The sequence below is a fragment of the Trachypithecus francoisi genome, unplaced genomic scaffold (genome assembly GCF_009764315.1).
Source record: "Trachypithecus francoisi isolate TF-2019V2 unplaced genomic scaffold, Tfra_2.0 Lachesis_group0, whole genome shotgun sequence".
In the NCBI taxonomy this organism is placed as follows: Eukaryota; Metazoa; Chordata; class Mammalia; order Primates; family Cercopithecidae; genus Trachypithecus; species Trachypithecus francoisi.
The window spans coordinates 13,377,356-13,396,624 of record NW_022681453.1 but is presented as its reverse complement, the minus strand read 5'-3'; the positions used below and the strand labels follow the sequence as shown (position 1 = coordinate 13,396,624).

Genomic DNA, 19,269 nt, shown 5'->3' with positions numbered 1-19,269 from the left:
TCTACCTCTCCCATGGAGGGATAGGGTCCGTGTATTTAGGTGGGCTTGTGACTGCTTCAACCAAAAGAATATGATAGAAGGGACACCATTTGACATTCAAGGCTAGATCATGTGGCCATGCAGCTTCGACCTGGTTTGCCGGAACATTCACTTGGGTAGCCCCAAGTTGCCATGAATGAAGGCCCACCACCCTGACGCTGCTGTACTCCAGCTCACAGGACCAGCTCAGTCCACCTTCCAGCCACATCTGGGCACCAGACTAGCTTGGGCCAGACAGACCAGCCCATCTGTCAAATGAATGCCACTGAGTGACCTCCATCAGTGCCATCTGGAACAGAAGAATCACCCAGCCAAGCTATGGCTGAATTCCTGACTCACAGCATTGTAAAGTAGAGAGGAGGGATCAACAGGGAATGGAGCAGCCAGGTGTGGTGGCTCACGCCTGTCATCCCAACACTGGGAGGCCCAGGCCAGCGGATTGCTTGAGCCCAGGAATTCGAGACCAGCCTGGGCAACATGGCAAAACCTTGTCTCTACAAAAAATACAAAAATTAGCCAAGCCTGGTGATGCATGCCTGGAGTCCCAGCTATTCGGGAGGCTGAGGTGAGAGAGTCACTTGAGCCCGGGAAGCAGAGGTTGTACCACTGCACTCCAGCCTGGGTGACAGAGCAAGACCCTGTCTCAAAACAAAAAACAAAAACAAAACCCAGGAGAGTGTGGTCCCAGAAGCTCAGAGAGAACATCCTAAATTCTGCTAAACATGACTTACCACTTATACTTTCTACTTTTCCTAATGTCAGTCTATATTTGAACCCAACTCTAATAGGAGCTTGATTTAGGACATAAAATGTTAACAGTATTTTAGTGAATGATACTTTAGGTTTGCACAACTAGAAAAAAGGGCAATAGGCATGCATCACTGAAAATGGTGAGTGGAGAAAGATGAACACCTGGACTTTTGGCTAAACAAAAACAAAAAGCAAATTCATGCTCAGAATAATCTATCAAGGCAAGTGTTAGGAACAAACAGACCATCTAACTCCTTCACCTGGGACCAGGGAATTCACTTAAACATGTCACAGCCCCTTACTAATTGGTCCCCCCAGTGAGATCACATCTTGGAGCCTCTACATGGATGTCCAGCCCGGAGGAACAAGGCCAGAGGCAGGAAAGGATGAGAGCTGGACATCAAGGAAGACTCCCCACTCGTAGACTTACCCGGATCTCTCAGCAGGTGAGTGCAGATGTGCATGTGTGTGTGCATGGATCTTAGGGAACTGCCACCTGGATAAGAATTTTAAAATTTATCATCAAGGTGCCATCAGATTCAATACTCAAGTGAGGTCCAAATAGACTATAGCCCATGTTTTTCAGCTTCAAGGCCAGAGTAGTCACCTCCATGCTGGCCTTTCACAAAATGAATCCCATGAAGGCTGGTCCTATGAGATGCTCTAGGAACAAAAGATTCCACAGGCTACAAAGTTTGAGTGCTACTGCACGGTAGATACCTCCTCCAGGAAAGTCACTTTTCAAACCTCTGACAAGTCCTGCAGGTTAGATAACTCTGTGTAATCCAGGGTTTGCAAACAGTTCTCACCACAGATCCACTGTCAGAAAACAAGTGTTAACACAGAGAACCCACATTACTCTAAAACTGTACTGCAGGTCAGGAAAATGCATGACATCGAGCTCTCTGCCTAACAGACTGAGGAACCCAGAGCTCACGGCAGCGACAGAACCATCCTGCAAGATGCGTTCTCAGCAGTGAAAACATACTGGCAAATAGATGAGAATAGAAAGCCCCAACACCCACAAGTAGAGCAGACTTGAGAGATGATAGGGTGGCACTGCAGACCAGGAGGGACAAGATTCAACAACATTCTCAGCAACTGGCTAACTCTAGAGGAAAAAGAACGCTGGACTCTGTCAGATGACATCATATTGTCTTACATAAGCACAAAATGTGCTAGGAAAACACTGGTCAATTCAACACCATTTTTGTACTTCGTTCATCAAAAGTCATAAGAAAATGAAAAGACAAGTTAAAAACAGAGAAGATATTTATAGTATATATAACTAACAAATAATTATTTTCTAAAATATAAAGAATGTCAAAACTATGAAAAGATGCTCAATCTCATTAGTGATCTGAGCAATGCCAAAATTGAGATACGATTTTTATACCTACTGGATTAGAAAGTTAGGAAGTCTGACAGTGCCAAGCATTGATGATAATGTGGAACTGGGAGCAATATGAATGGCACAAGCAATTTAGAAGAGAATTTCATGTTACCTTATATATTTCAGGTGTATAATTCTACCACTGGGCATGGAGCATAGAGAAATAATTTCCGGTGTGAGCTGGAGACATATACAATGTTCACAGCAGTACTTAGTACAAAAACAAACAACCAAAACCAACCAGAATATTCATCAATATTAGACTAGACAAAAAATGATTTATGACCATCATAAATAGATCCAAATGAATATATATATTGTAATATAGTCATTCAAAGTAAACAACAGTTGGCCAGGCAGAGTGGCTCATGCCTGTAATCCCAGCACTTTGGGAGGCTGAGGCAGGTGAATCACTTAAATACAAAAATTAGCTGGGCATGGTGTCGCATGCCTATAATCCCAGCTACTTGGGAGGCTGAGGCAGGAGAATTGCTTGAATCCGGGAGGCAGAAGTTACAGTGAGCTATTGCACCACTGCAGTCTAGCCTGGGTGACAGAGAGAGAGCCTGTCTCAAACAAATAAACAAATAAACAAATAAACAAGGCAGACAACAACAGGTTGGATGACTCAAGCTACAACCATCAGCGTAGATGAATCTTACAACAATGCCGAATTCAAAGGCCAGCTGTATCATGCATATGGAATGATGCCATTTCTAGACACTTCCAAAACAAGCAAAACTAAACAATACAGATATTACATATACATTATATAGATATTACGTATCTAGTGATACATACTATGTGCTAAACTAGGAAGAAATGCAAGGCTAGTGGTCATCTCTGGGAAGATGTAGGGATGGCAGTGGGAAGGAGAGCACAGGTTTCCAAGGTGCAAGTTCTGTTCTCCCCAACCATGCTCCAGATGCCCAAAAGCATACAGAGGAAAACAGCAAAGCTTTAGATTGAGGTGTAATATTGAATTCTTACAAGCTAGGTGCCTTTCCCAACACTTCTTTCAAAGAAGGAAACATAGCCAAGAGTTAAGGATAATAGCAGAGTTGTGCCCTGGCTCTGGGGAACTCAACTAGCTGCCCTGGATAGGGTGTTCATGGTATACCTCCTGTGTCTATATCCCTCCTCTCCCTCCTCCATTCTTCCCTCCTGCTCTTTCTTTCTGGGGCTAATTTGCTACACAGCATTAGATAACCAGAACACCTAGGTCCTAGCATAAGCCCCACCTCCTCCAGGAAGCCACCTGACTCCCTCCAGCAATAGCTCTGCACTTCACCTTTGTATTCTCTCCTTACTGACTATGGTCAGCAGACTTCTAAGATGGCCCCCAAAGATTGCCACCTGGTATTCATGCGCTCGTGTTATTCTCCTCCTCTTGAATGAGCTGGACCTAGTGACTTCTAGTGCATAGAATACAGTAAAAGTAATGGGATAACAATTTCCAGATTAAGTTATAAAAGACACTGTTGGCCAGGTGCGGTGGCTCACACCTGTAATCCCAGCACTTTGGGAGGCCGAGGTGGGTGGATCACCTGAGGTCAGGAGTTCGAGACCAGCCTGGCCAACATAGTGAAACCCCGTCTCTCCTAAAAATACAAAAATTAGCCAGGCACGGTAGCAGGCGCCAGCTACTCAGGAGGCTGAGGCAGGAGAATCGCTTGAAGCTGGGAGGAGGAGGTTGCAGTGAGCCGAGATCACGTCATTGTACTCCAGCCTTGGCAACAGAGCGAGACTTCGTCTCAAAAAAAAAAAAAGAAAGAAAGAAGAAAAAAGACACTGTGACTTCCTCCTTGCTAGCAGACTCTCTCTTGCTGACTTGATGAACCAAGTTGCCATGTTGAACAGGTCCACGTGGCAAGGAATTGAGGTTTTCAGCTAACAGCCAGCAAGCAGACCAGTCCAGCAGCCCACAAGGAACTGAATCTTGCTGATATGATTTGGCTGTGTCCTCACCCAAATCTCATCTTGAATTCCCTGTTGTGGGTGGGACCCAGTGGGAGAGAATTTAATCATGGGAGTGGTTTCCCACATACTGTTCTAGTGGTAGTGAATAAGTCTCTCGAGATCTGATGGTTTTATCTGAGGTTTCCCTTTTTGAGTCTTCCTCATTCTCTCATTTTTTTGCCTGCCACCATCCACGGAAGATGTGACTTGCTCTTCCTTGCCTTCCGCCATGACTGTGAGGCTTCCCCAGCCACTTGGAACTGTAAGTCCAATTAAACTTCTTTCTTTTGTAAATTCCTCAGTCTTGTGTATGTCTTTATCAGCAGCGTGAAAACGAACTAATATACCTGCCAACAACGAGAGTGATCTTTAAAGTGGATCCTGCTCCAGCTGAACCTTGACTGGCGCCTGTGGGAGACCCTGAAATGGGACACAGCGCTAAATTATGCCCAAATTCCTGACCTACAGGAACTGTGAGATGATAAATACGAGTAAATATGGGTTGCTTTAAGCCAGTACGTTTTGGAGTAATTTGTTATGCAGTGATAGATGCACTGAGGTCATTCAGAGCTGGAACGTATCTCACATCCCTTGCGGTCCCTGGTTGGGAGCACAAGGACACCTCATTAATTCTCAAATTAATGACCAAATTTTGAAATTATTTCACTAGGAAACTGGAAAAATGAATTATGGGAAGATAATATTTTAAATATTTAATTTATCCTGATATATATATATATATATATATATAAAATTTATCCTCAAGATATATATACATATATAAATATATATATTTTCTGATCCACTGTCAGAAAACAACTGTTAATACAGAGAACCCACATTACTCCAAAAGTGCTCCAAATTTCAGCTGGAGAGAGAGAGAACGAGAGCGAGCACATGGGCATAAGGGCAAGCCATTTCCAAGGAATTTCATCTCACTTCCCACATGAGTGAGGGTCCTCCTAATGTTACAGGATCTTTGGGGTGTTGGTTTTCTGGCTGGAAACCTCTGTGGTCAGTGGTGCCTTTGCCCGAGTTTTGTTCAAGCCTGCTGGGCTCATTCCACCCACTCGGCCTGCCTGGCTGAGCTCGGCTCACACTACTGGCCTGGATCCCATGCCTGCCAAAGGCAAGTCAGGTATGGAGCAGCAAGGGGTGTGTAAGCGTGGGGTCCAACCACTGCCAGTTAGACACACCAGCTGCTGCAGAGGAGCGGGCAGCTCCAAGTGCTGGCATGGGTGGGGCTCTCTGCAAGGCTGCAGCTGGACCAGGCATGCACTGCAAACAGCTTCCACGACTGCCAGTGCCCAAGACAGTGGTGCCCAGAAGTCTGGAGATGCTAGGAACTGCGGGGCCCCAAAGAGGTAGTCACAGCCCTGACTCACTGAACTCCCAGGTCTGGATTCCTCGAAGGGCTGCAGATCTTCTCTCCTTCTCTTTGCGTGCAATGTGGTGAGCAAGGGGCATCTTAGCCCTGTTTGTGTTATAGCTTTTTTTTTTTTTAATGCGACGGAGTCTCGCTCTGTCACCCAGGCTGGAGTGCAGTGGCATGGTCTCTGCTCACTGCAAGCTCCGCCTCCCGGGTTCACGCCATTCTCCTGCCTCAGCCTCCCGAGTAGCTGGGACTGCAGGCGCCTGCTACCACGCCCGGCTAATTTTTTGTATTTTTCGTAGAGATGGGGTTTCACCATGTTAGTCAGGATGGTCTAGATCTCCTGACCTTGTGATCTGCCCGCCTTGGCCTCCCAAAGTGCTGGGATTACAGGCATGAGCCACCGCACTGGGCCGTGTTATAGCTCTTTTAGCCTTACCATTTGGCGGGTCCTGAGTTCTTGTCCTGTGGCCAGGAAGAATGAAGTATGTGCACAAGTGTGGATGAGCAAGACAAAGAGCTTTATCAAGTGATAGAACAGCTCAGAGGAGACCTGCAGGGAGTAGCTCCTTTCTGCAGCCAGGGTGTTCCGATGAGTGTTCAGCTCCTAGCAGAGAGGGTAGCTCCTCTCTCCAGGCAGGTCATCCCAACAGGTGTTCAGCTATCAGCAGAGAGGGTAGCTCTTCTCTGCAGCTGGTTGTCCCATTGTCTCTGCTCTGTTTTGGCTGAGCCCTGGGCCTTTATGGGCCTCAGAAGGGAGAAATTGCATGCCAATTGTCCCATGTGCAGCCATAGGTGGGACCAGAAAAGGCACAAGTGCCCATTCCAGTCAGGTCCACGGAACTGGCAGCCCAGTCCCCAGCCTCCAGGCTGTCCTTGGCCTGAAGGTGGGGCCTCACCAGGGACCCGCTCCCTTCTGCCCAGGAGCCTGTCTGCCTCCTGCAGCCATCCATGGTGCCCAGACTGCTTGCACCAAGGGGCACCTGCAGCTCAGCACCAAGACACCCTTAACCTCCCCTTCGGTTTCTCCTCCCCTCCACCAGTGCTCGTTGGTGCCCAAAGTCCAGAGGGGTCGATGTGGCAGGGGCTGGTGTTTCAGTGTTGCCCCAAGTGTGCACACACTCTGCTGAGCTGTGACAATGCCCGGCTTCAGCCCCAACCCCACTCTGAGATCTGGCTCCTAAGGATGCAGAGTGCAGACACCCCCAGGTCCTGTGCCTGGGAAGGCGAGTCTCCCACCTGCTCCATGGAATGTGCAGGCAGCTCTGGCCACGCCTCCTTGCAGACTGGGGTGGGGGTTCCAGTTCCTTGCTGGGCCCATGCTGGCATCTGAAGCAGGAGTGACGTCACCACAAGTTCTTCCCATGGTCCCAGTGCTCAGAGGTGGCCTGGTGCTCCCCCTTGCCTGGCTCACAGCCCTGCCCAGCAGGGGTGCCTCCAGGAGCAGCCTGCAGGCCCTGGTCCTGGTCCTAGGGAGCATCAGGCTCGGAGGTCACCCCGCTGTGGGGCAGACCCTGGGGATCCGGCCCTGGGAAGCCCTGCGCAGAGCCTCCTCCCAAGGTGCAGGAATCCAGCACCAGTCAGCAGGGAGGTTGCAGTGGCCATGCCACTGGCTGGGTCCCCAAAGTGAGCACCGCTCCCACTTCCCACTCCAGGCCCCCGAAGGACAGACCCAGCTCCGTGCCCCAGGCCTGGTCCCCGTGCCTCATGTGCAAGCGTGGCACCACCCCAGGTCCAGCTCTGCCTGTGACCCCTTTCTGCCTGCTCCTCCATGCACAATTACGCTGCTCCCCCATCGGCAGGCAACTCAGCCTGGCCCACTGCGGCAGCCCCTAGGCAGACAGGTTCCAGGGGGATCCCTGCGGCAGGCTCCGGGGACTGTCCACCTCCTCCCCACACCATCCCGGCAACAGCAAGCAACAGTGGTGGTAACGTGGATCAGGGTCCAGAGCAGTGGTGGCTCCGGGCCTGGAGGCAGGACCCACTCAGCCATACAGGGGTGGGGGCGGCGCAGTCGGCTGCCGCAGGGACACAGGGCACAGGGGTCTCACCATCACTACTGCTGCCCCTGCAGCCGCTCCTGCCGTCACCACTCATATCTCCCTGCCAAGGCCGGCACAATGGCAGCAGCCACTCCAGACAGCCCACTGCTGCCATCACTAGGTACCAATGTGTTCACATCACTATTTCCCTCATGGTGACACCTTCCTGTAGAGGTGTCATTTTCTAATAAGCAATATTTTCCCACATCAGCTGGGATTCATAGCATTTTGAAAAACAAATAAACAATTTGAAGGTGGGGGACACCTTTTTATAGACATTACACTTTACTAAGTATTTCCCTGGGTTTCTCTGTAACTAAAAAAAATAACTATAAGGAGATACAAAATTTCTTAAGTGATCATAATTGGAAAGCAAGATTGCAGAAGCTACTGATTTTCTTGCTTACTCTAATTTTTCTATGATGATCATGCATTGCTTTGTGTATTAGTTTGTTTTCACACTGCTGTAAAAGAACTACCTGAGACTGGGTAACATATAAAGAAAAGAGGTTTGACTCACCGTTCTGCATGGCTGGGGAGGCCTCATAAAACTTACCATCATGGCAGAAGGTGAAGGGGAAGCAAAGCATGTCTTACATGGTGGCAGGAGAGCGAGCGAGCGGGCGAGGGGGTAAATGCCAAACACTTTTAAACCGTCAGACCTCGTGAGAACTGATGAGAATGGCATGGGGGAAACCATCCCCCATGATCCAACTACTTCCCACCAGGTACAATTTGAGATGAGATTTGGGTGGGTGGGGACACAGAGCCAAACAGTATCACTCTGCATGATTTTGAATATTCTAAGATCAAAAAGAAAAACATCACTTTCAAAGTACATGAATGATACCAACAGTAGTTAGAAAAGAATATGACATTTTATTTTCACTTATGGACATACAGTACATGAATTTAGAAATAAAATCATCGCAGGATTCTGAAATACTGATACCTTAAGATCTAACACACTGATATTAGTCCATTCCCTACAAAGCAGCCACATAAGCAGCTCAGATTTGGTCTTTGTTGTAGTTGTTGACATTAAGTTCTTTAAGTGAAATGCCCAGCAGCATTTAAATAATATTTTACAGCAGACAGGAACTAAGTTTCAATATTCCATCTTTGGAACACATTATGCTTATTTACATGTTAACAGGTGGCTATATTTACTTACCCTATTGTGAGTTTAATGACTGATTTTACGCTACAAAGGGTTTTCCAGCTATTATTTCCTTTAGAGTTTCTAAAAGTAACAACTTGTATCAATGTTTTACAAAAGATAATGATGAAAAAAAGGTAATGCTGAAATAAAGGCGCTTTTAGAAATATTTAAGGACAACATAAGGTATTAATATTGGAAAAAAACTGTACATATTTTCAAGCACAACACTGAAATATTGTAGCAGTGTTTAATTGAATTGTTTTAAAATAGTGGTAATTATACTACCTTACATACTGTTCTAATATTTAAATCTCTTAATTACAATTTGAATATACAATCTGACTTACAATTAGAACTATGCACAGTTTCCGAAGCATATTTTTCAGGTTTGTTTTTGCACATAAATTAATATTTAAGTTGGTCCTTGATTTGGAGAACTATAACTACCTGGAAGCACTAAGTTTTAGACACATTTATTGACAGCCAACAAAATCCTTGACAGAGTGGAAAGCATCAAGAGTACCATGCGTGGAAAAGCAGCTGGTGCCCCCCAAGTGCAATATGAAATCTAGAACAAGACCCTCTCAGAGGCCTGCATGTCTCAATGACTGACCCTCAAAGAAACCAAAATGTACAGGAGGAAGTAGCTGACCAGTCATGGGCATCTTCCACACTGGGGCAATCTTTAAAACAGAGGCGGCTTTGGACCTCTAGCATAAGAGATAGACTTTACATTCTTTGATTTTATTTACACTTTTTTAAAAAGATAAAGTATATCTGAATTCTCTCATCACATCTAAACTGCTGGTGCACTGGCAGCTCAAGCTGATTAAAGTCATGAGGCAGCCCACCAGAGACTTTAACAGAACCCCAGACCACATCCCCTCCTCTTTCCTATCATGAAGTCACAGACTGTCTCATCAAACTACTTGATGTCTGTAAGAGACTTACATTTTATAAACACAGTTAGCTTATTACTGAACTTTTAAGCAAAGTCCAAAGATGTGTGGAAAAGTATGCTTGCTAACAGTGACTGCTTCTACAAGGACAATAATGAAACTGAGCTACAAAAATAATTTTACTGTTTTAAATAATGAAAGGAGCTAGGTTTTTAAAATATATTACTTATTCTGCAACAGCTGATTAAACTGACAATCAATAGAATCCAATGAACAGATTCAGCTTCCATTCTGCAAGCTGACTTCAGGCTATATTTTAATTACAGAATAGCTTCACATTACAAATCTAACTGTCCCAATAGCAAAGAGACCATCAAGGCAGTAACATCAGATCAATTCTGTCATCATCCTGCACAGAGCACAAGATGTGCTTTTGGATAAAGGCATTAAAAAGACCTTGGGCTGATGTGGAAAGCGGGTCAGTAAAGATTCCAGTTCTGCACAATGGAATCTTCCAAGCCAAGCCGCTTTCCACAAATACAAATTCAGTCTATCTTTTCTTTCTGGACCAGTCTGGGAGCATCAACAAAATCTTTGCCATTGTAAAGAATGATAAAAAATGTTCCAATGCTTGCAACTCCCCAGAAGAGCACATAGGCCAGTGTTTCTGTCCAAGTGTCACCTGTTGATATTAAGAAACAAAAAGCTAAATAAGTCATTTGTTGATATCAGACCCAGTTTTCAGCTGTTTAGCACATTTTGGCAACATCAAAGTTTACTAGCACATTCACAGCAAAAATATAAGAGCCTCTTAATTAAGGTTTAAACCGGTGGTTCTCAAACCCTGGCTAGTACCAGAATCTTCTGCAGGGCTTGATAAAGCATCAACTGTTGGGCCCCAAGAATCTGCATTTGAGCAAGTTCCTAGTTCCCAGGTGATGCTGATGCTACCGATCCAGAGAACCACTTGAGAACCACTGGACTAAACGATTTCATATGTTATACAAATAATAATCACTTTTAGCATATTTTAATAATACAAAAAAACTATTGTTTAATTCATAGTTCTGTAACAGATATGGGCTATTATCAAAATACCTGCACAAAAAATTTTAATAGAATATTCATAAGTTATGAATACCAAACATAAGTTATCCAAAACTTTTCTGAAGTTACACATACATAAATATATAAAACAAAAGTCAGTAACATTTGCTTTAGAGACGGGGTCTTGCTGTGTTGCCCGGGCTACAGTGCAGTGGCTATTCACAAGCACGATTCCACTACTGATCAGCACAAAAGTTTTGTCCTGCTGTTTCCGACCTGTACTGGTTCACCATTCCTTAGGCAACCTGGTGATCTCCTGCTCAAAGAGGTCACCATACTGATGCTGAACTTAGTGCGGACATCCGATCAGCATAGCACACTACAGACCACAACTCCTGGGCTCAACTGATCCTCCCGTTTCAGCCTCCTGAGTAGCTGGGACCATAGGCACACATCACAGCACCCAGCCAATAACATATTTGAATGACATATTTAGCCCAACTCTGCTGATATGCATTTTCCAAAGTCTGAAGTTCATAAAGGTTAGAAGCAGGCCAACGGGCAAAGATCTACTTTGTTGTACTCCTTGAATAGCTGAACCTAGAGAATAGCTTCTCTCTCTGCAACACTACTGGCTTCATCTGCAGACGGAGAAACACATACAGGGAATAACGGCCAGTGAGAGAGCACACCAGGGAAGAAACCAGTCTCCAGACTCTTTCCTAACAAGCCCTCAGAGATCATGCTACATTTGTTTTCTATTCTCTTTGAAAACCACAGCAGGAGCTAGAAATCAGGTATCACCACACCCAAATGTCACAAAGTTCCTTATAACAATTAACTGACATGAGATGTTACCATCCACAGCATCCAATCTCTTTTTATGCAAAATATACTCGAATTTGCATAATTCCTAATTTTCATGGCTCTGAGTTTTAAAATTCTTCTTGGACAAAAAAAGAAGGGCAGTTCCTTATTGGCCACTCTGCTGGACACACCCTAAAGGAATCATCCGTTTTATTCAGGCAGAGCCCTTGGTCTTGACTTTCCTGCCTCTCCAGAGGTTCTTTAGGTAAATGTGGGTATAGTCAGAACAACAAAATTAACTAATTTAACAGTACAGTGGCTCCCCAAAAATGGCATCCGGCGAGCGACACAGAAGACCGGTGATTTCTGCATTTTCAACTGAGGTACTGGGGTCATCTCACTGGGGGGTGCCGGACAATCGGTGCTGGTCAGCTGCTGCAGCCGGACCAGCGAGAGCTGAAGCAGGGCGAGGCATCGCCTCACCTGGGAAGCGCAAGGGGGAAGGGAATCCCTTTTCCTAGCCAGGGGAACTGAGACACACAACACCTGGAAAATCGGGTAACTCCCACCCCAATACTGCGCTTTAAGCAAAGTGGCACACCAGGAGAATATATCCCACACCTGGCTGGGAGGGTCCCACGACCACGGAGCCTCCCTCATTGCTAACACAGCAGTCTGCGGCGATCTAACCGCAAGGCAGCAGCGAGGTTGGGGGAGGGTCGTCCGCCATTGCTGAGGCTTAAGTAGGTAAACAAAGCCACTGGGAAGCTCGAACTGGGTGGAGCTCACAGCAGCTCAAGGAAACCTGCCTGTCTCTGTAGACTCCACCTCTGGGGGCAGGGCGCAGCTAAAAAAACAGGGGAAGCAGCAGAGGCCTATGCAGACGCGAACGACTCTGTCTGACAGCTTTGAAGAGAGCAGTGGATCTCCCAACACGGAGGTTGAGATCTGAGAACGGACAGGCTGCCTGCTCAAGTGGGTCCATGACCCCTGAGTAGCCTAACTGGGAGACATCCCCCACTAGGGGCAGTCTGACACCCCACACCTCACAGGGTGGAGTACACCCCTGAGAGGAAGCTTCCAAAGGAAGAATTAGACAGGTACACTCGCTGTTCAGCAATACTCTATCTTCTGCAACCTCTGCTGCTGATACCCAGGCAAACAGGGTCTGGAGTGGACCTCAAGCAATCTCCAACAGACCTACAGCTGAGGGTTCCTGACTGTTAGAAGGAAAACTATCAAACAGGAAGGACACCTATACCAAAACCCCATCAGTACGTCACCATCATCAAAGACCAGAGAGATAAAACCACAAAGATGGGGAAATAGCAGGGTAGAAAAGCTGGAAATTCAAAAAATAAGAGCGCATCTCCCCCTGCAAAGGAGCGCAGCCCATCGCCAGCAACGGATCAAAGCTGGTCAGAGAATGACTTGGACGAGATGAGAGAAGAAGGCTTCAGTCCATCAAACTTCTCAGAGCTAAAGGAGGAATTACATACCCAGAGCAAAGAAACTAAAAATCTTGAAAAAAGAGTGGAAGAATTGACAGCTAGACTAATTAATGCAGAGAAGATCATAAACGAAATGACAGAGATGAAAACCATGACACGAGAAATACGTGACAAATGCACAAGCTTCAGTAACCGACTCGATCAACTGGAAGAAAGAGTATCAGCGACTGAGGATCAAATGAATGAAATGAAGCGAGAAGAGAAACCAAAAGAAAAAAGAAGAAAAAGAAATGAACAAAGCCTGCAAGAAGTATGGGATTAGGTAAAAAGACCAAATCTACGTCTGACTGGGGTGCCTGAAAGTGAGGGGGAAAATGGAACCAAGTTGGAAAACACTCTGCAGGATATCATCCAGGAGAACTTCCCCAACCTAGTAGGGCAGGCCAACATTCAAATTCAGGAAATACAGAGAATGCCACAAAGATACTCCTCCAGAAGAGCAACTCCAAGACACATAATTGCCAGATTCACCAAAGTTGAAATGAAGGAAAAAATCTTAAGGGCAGCCAGAGAGAAAGGTCGGTCGGGTTACCCACAAAGGGAAGCCCATCAGACTAACAGCAGATCTCTCGGCAGAAACTCTACAAGCCAGAAGAGAGTGGGGGCCAATATTCAACGTTCTTAAAGAAAAGAATTTTCAACCCAGAATTTCATATCCAGCCAAACTAGGTTTCATAAGTGAAGGAGAAATAAAATCCTTTACAGATAAGCAAATGCTTAGAGATTTTGTCAGCACCAGGCCTGCCTTACAAGAGACCCTGAAGGAAGCCCTAAACATGGAAAGGAACAACCGGTACCAGCCATTGCAAAAACATGCCAAAATGTAAAGATCATCGAGGCTAGGAAGAAACTGCATCAACTAACGAGCAAAATAAACCAGTTAATATCATAATGGCAGGATCAAGTTCACACATAACAATATTTTTTTTTTTTTTTTTGAGACGGAGTCTTGCTCTGTCGCCGGGGCTGGAGTGCAGTGGCCGGATCTCAGCTCACTGCAAGCTCCGCCTCCCGGGTTCACGCCATTCTCCTGCCTCAGCCTCCCGAGTAGCTGGGACTACAGACGCCCGCCACCTCGCCCGGCTAGTTTTTTGTATTTTTTAGTAGAGACGGGGTTTCACAGTGTTCGCCAGGATGGTCTCGATCTCCTGACCTCGTGATCCGCCCGTCTCGGCCTCCCAAAGTGCTGGGATTACAGGCTTGAGCCACCGCGCCCGGCCGGCACACATAACAATATTAACCTTAAATGTAAATGGACTAAATGCTCCAATTAAAAGACACAGACTGGCAAACTGGATAAAGAGTCAAGACCCATCAGTCTGCTGTATTCAGGAGACCCATCTCACAGGCAGAGACATACATAGGCTCAAAATAAAGGGATGGAGGAAGATCTACCAAGCAAATGGAGAACAAAAAAAAAGCAGGGGTTGCAATCCTAGTCTCTGATAAAACAGACTTTAAACCATCAAAGATCAAAAGAGACAAAGAAGGCCATTACATAATGGTAAAGGGATCAATTCAATAGGAAGAGCTAACTATCCTAAACATATATGCGCCCAATACAGGAGCACCCAGATTCATCAAGCAAGTCCTTAGAGACTTACAAAGAGACTTAGACTCCCATACAATAATAATGGGAGACTTCAACACTCCACTGTCAACATTAGACAGATCAACGAGACAGAAAGTTAATAAGGATATCCAGGAATTGAACTCATCTCTGCACCAAGAGGACCTAATAGACATCTATAGAACTCTCCACCCCAAATCAACAGAATATACATTCTTCTCAGCACCACATCGCACTTATTCCAAAATTGACCACATAATTGGAAGTAAAGCACTCCTCAGCAAATGTCAAAGAACAGAAATTATAACAAACTGTCTGTCAGACCACAGTGCAATCAAACTAGAACTCAGGACTAAGAAACTCAATCAAAACCGCTCAACTACATGGAAACTGAACAACCTGCTCCTGAATGACTACTGGGTACATAACGAAATGAAAGCAGAAATAAAGATGTTCTTTGAAATCAATGAGAACAAAGATACAACATACCAGAATCTCTGGGACACATTTAAAGCAGTCTGTAGAGGGAAATTTATAGCACTAAATGCCCACAAGAGAAAGCAGGAAAGATCTAAAATTGACACTCTAACATCACAATTAAAAGAACTAGAGAGGCAAGAGCAAATACATTCAAAAGCTAGCAGAAGGCAAGAAATGACTAAGATCAGAGCAGAACTGAAGGAGACAGAGACACAAAAAACCCTCCAAAAAATCAATGAATCCAGGAGTTGGTTTTTTGAAAAGATCAACAAAATTGACAGACCGCTAGCAAGACTAATAAAGAAGAAAAGAGAGAGGAATCAAATAGACGCAATAAAAAATGATAAAGGGGATATCACCACCGACCCCACAGAAATACAAACTACCATCAGAGAATACTATAAACACCTCTACGCAAATCAACTAGAAAATCTAGAAGAAATGGATAATTTCCTGGACACTTACACTCTTCCAAGACTAAACCAGGAAGAAGTTGAATCCCTGAATAGACCAATAGCAGGCTCTGAAATTGAGGCAACAATCAATAGCCTACCCACCAAAAATAGTCCAGGACCAGATGGATTCACAGCTGAATTCCACCAGAGGTACAAGGAGGAGCTGGTACCGTTCCTTCTGAAACTATTCCAATCAATTGAAAAAGAGGGAATCCTCCCTAACTCATTTTATGAGGCCAACATCATCCTGATACCAAAGCCTGGCAGAGACACAACAAAAAAAGAGAATTTTAGACCAATATCCTGATGAACATCGATGCAAAAATCCTCAATAAAATACTGGCAAACCGGATTCAGCAGCACATCCAAAAGCTTATCCACCATGATCAAGTGGGCTTCATCCCTGGGATGCAAGGCTGGTTCAACATTCGCAAATCAATAAACGTAATCCAGCACATAAACAGAACCAAAGACAAGAACCACATGATTATCTCAACAGATGCAGAAAAGGCTTTGGACAAAATTCAACAGCCCTTCATGCTAAAAACGCTCAATAAATTCGGTATTGATGGAACGTACCTCAAAATAATAAGAGCTATTTATGACAAACCCACAGCCAATATCATACTGAATGGGCAAAAACTGGAAAAATTCCCTTTGAAAACTGGCACAAGACAGGGATGCCCTCTCTCACCACTCCTATTCAACATAGTGTTGGAAGTTCTGGCTAGGGCAATCAGGCAAGAGAAAGAAATCAAGGGTATTCAGTTAGGAAAAGAAGAAGTCAAATTGTCCCTGTTTGCAGATGACATGATTGTATATTTCGAAAACCCCATTGTCTCAGCCCAGAATCTCCTTAAGCTGATAAGCAACTTCAGCAAAGTCTCAGGATACAAAATTAATGTGCAAAAATCACAAACATTCTTTTTTTTTTTTTTTTGAGACGGAGACTTGCTCTTTCGCCCGGGCTGGAGTGCAGTGGCCGGATCTCAGCTCACTGCAAGCTCCGCCTCCCGGTTCACGCCATTCTCCTGCCTCAGCCTCCCGAGTAGCTGGGACTACAGACGCCCGCCACCTCGCCCGGCTAGTTTTTTGTATTTTTTAGTAGAGACGGGGTTTCACAGTGTTCGCCAGGATGGTCTCGATCTCCTGACCTCGTGATCCGCCCGTCTCGGCCTCCCAAAGTGCTGGGATTACAGGCTTGAGCCACCGCGCCCGGCCGGCACACATAACAATATTAACCTTAAATGTAAATGGACTAAATGCTCCAATTAAAAGACACAGACTGGCAAACTGGATAAAGAGTCAAGACCCATCAGTCTGCTGTATTCAGGAGACCCATCTCACAGGCAGAGACATACATAGGCTCAAAATAAGGGATGGAGGAAGATCTACCAAGCAAATGGAGAACAAAAAAAAAGCAGGGGTTGCAATCCTAGTCTCTGATAAAACAGACTTTAAACCATCAAAGATCAAAAGAGACAAGAAGGCCATTACATAATGGTAAAGGGATCAATTCAATAGGAAGAGCTAACTATCCTAAACATATATGCGCCCAATACAGGAGCACCCAGATTCATCAAGCAAGTCCTTAGAGACTTACAAAGAGACTTAGACTCCCATACAATAATAATGGGAGACTTCAACACTCCACTGTCAACATTAGACAGATCAACGAGACAGAAAGTTAATAAGGATATCCAGGAATTGAACTCATCTCTGCACCAAGAGGACCTAATAGACATCTATAGAACTCTCCACCCCAAATCAACAGAATATACATTCTTCTCAGCACCACATCGCACTTATTCCAAAATTGACCACATAATTGGAAGTAAAGCACTCCTCAGCAAATGTCAAAGAACAGAAATTATAACAAACTGTCTGTCAGACCACAGTGCAATCAAACTAGAACTCAGGACTAAGAAACTCAATCAAAACCGCTCAACTACATGGAAACTGAACAACCTGCTCCTGAATGACTACTGGGTACATAACGAAATGAAAGCAGAAATAAAGATGTTCTTTGAAATCAATGAGAACAAAGATACAACATACCAGAATCTCTGGGACACATTTAAAGCAGTCTGTAGAGGGAAATTTATAGCACTAAATGCCCACAAGAGAAAGCAGGAAAGATCTAAAATTGACACTCTAACATCACAATTAAAAGAACTAGAGAGGCAAGAGCAAATACATTCAAAAGCTAGCAGAAGGCAAGAAATGACTAAGATCAGAGCAGAACTGAAGGAGACAGAGACACAAAAAACCCTCCAAAAAATCAATGAATCCAGGAGTTGTTTTTTGAAAAGATCAACAAAATTGACAGACCGCTAGCAAGACTAATAAAGAAGAAAAGAGAGAGGAATCAAATAGACGCAATAAAAAATGATAAAGGGGATATCACCACCGACCCCACAGAAATACAAACTACCATCAGAGAATACTATAAACACCTCTACGCAAATCAACTAGAAAATCTAGAAGAAATGGATAATTTCCTGGACACTTACACTCTTCCAAGACTAAACCAGGAAGAAGTTGAATCCCTGAATAGACCAATAGCAGGCTCTGAAATTGAGGCAACAATCAATAGCCTACCCACCAAAAATAGTCCAGGACCAGATGGATTCACAGCTGAATTCCACCAGAGGTACAAGGAGGAGCTGGTACCGTTCCTTCTGAAACTATTCCAATCAATTGAAAAAGAGGGAATCCTCCCTAACTCATTTTATGAGGCCAACATCATCCTGATACCAAAGCCTGGCAGAGACACAACAAAAAAAGAGAATTTTAGACCAATATCCCTGATGAACATCGATGCAAAAATCCTCAATAAAATACTGGCAAACCGGATTCAGCAGCACATCCAAAAGCTTATCCACCATGATCAAGTGGGCTTCATCCCTGGGATGCAAGGCTGGTTCAACATTCGCAAATCAATAAACGTAATCCAGCACATAAACAGAACCAAAGACAAGAACCACATGATTATCTCAACAGATGCAGAAAAGGCTTTGGACAAAATTCAACAGCCCTTCATGCTAAAAACGCTCAATAAATTCGGTATTGATGGAACGTACCTCAAAATAATAAGAGCTATTTATGACAAACCCACAGCCAATATCATACTGAATGGGCAAAAACTGGAAAAATTCCCTTTGAAAACTGGCACAAGACAGGGATGCCCTCTCTCACCACTCCTATTCAACATAGTGTTGGAAGTTCTGGCTAGGGCAATCAGGCAAGAGAAAGAAATCAAGGGTATTCAGTTAGGAAAAGAAGAAGTCAAATTGTCCCTGTTTGCAGATGACATGATTGTATATTTCGAAAACCCCATTGTCTCAGCCCAGAATCTCCTTAAGCTGATAAGCAACTTCAGCAAAGTCTCAGGATACAAAATTAATGTGCAAAAATCACAAACATTCTTTTTTTTTTTTTTTTTGAGACGGAGACTTGCTCTTTCGCCCGGGCTGGAGTGCAGTGGCCGGATCTCAGCTCACTGCAAGCTCCGCCTCCCGGGTTTTACACCATTCTCCTGCCTCAGCCTCCGGAGTAGCTGGGACTACAGGCGCCCGTCACCTCGCCCGGCTAGTTTTTTTGCATTTTTAGTAGAGACGGGGTTTCACCGTGTTAGCCAGGATGGTCTCGATCTCCTGACCTCGTGATCCGCCCATCTCGGCCTCCCAAAGTGCTGGGATTACAGGCTTGAGCCACCGCGCCCGGCCAATCACAAGCATTCTTATACACCAGTAACAGACAAACAGAGAGCCAAATCATGAA

General features: G+C 44.8%; 1 protein-coding gene across 6 annotated transcripts in view; it reads right to left on the bottom strand.

The window, feature by feature from the left end:
* Positions 1-8,414: 8,414 nt before the first annotated feature.
* Positions 8,415-19,269, bottom strand: part of SACM1L (SAC1 like phosphatidylinositide phosphatase) — a 64,795-nt gene continuing 53,940 nt past the window's right edge. For 4 of the 6 annotated variants that reach the window (XM_033204537.1, XM_033204569.1, XM_033204561.1 and 1 more), the window contains one exon: positions 8,415-10,298. In XM_033204537.1, coding sequence (XP_033060428.1) covers positions 10,162-10,298 — 137 coding nt within the window. In that variant the 3' untranslated portion in view covers positions 8,415-10,161. The remainder of the gene's footprint in view (positions 10,299-19,269) is intronic. The other 2 variants (XM_033204552.1, XM_033204544.1) reach the window with 1 other exon arrangement.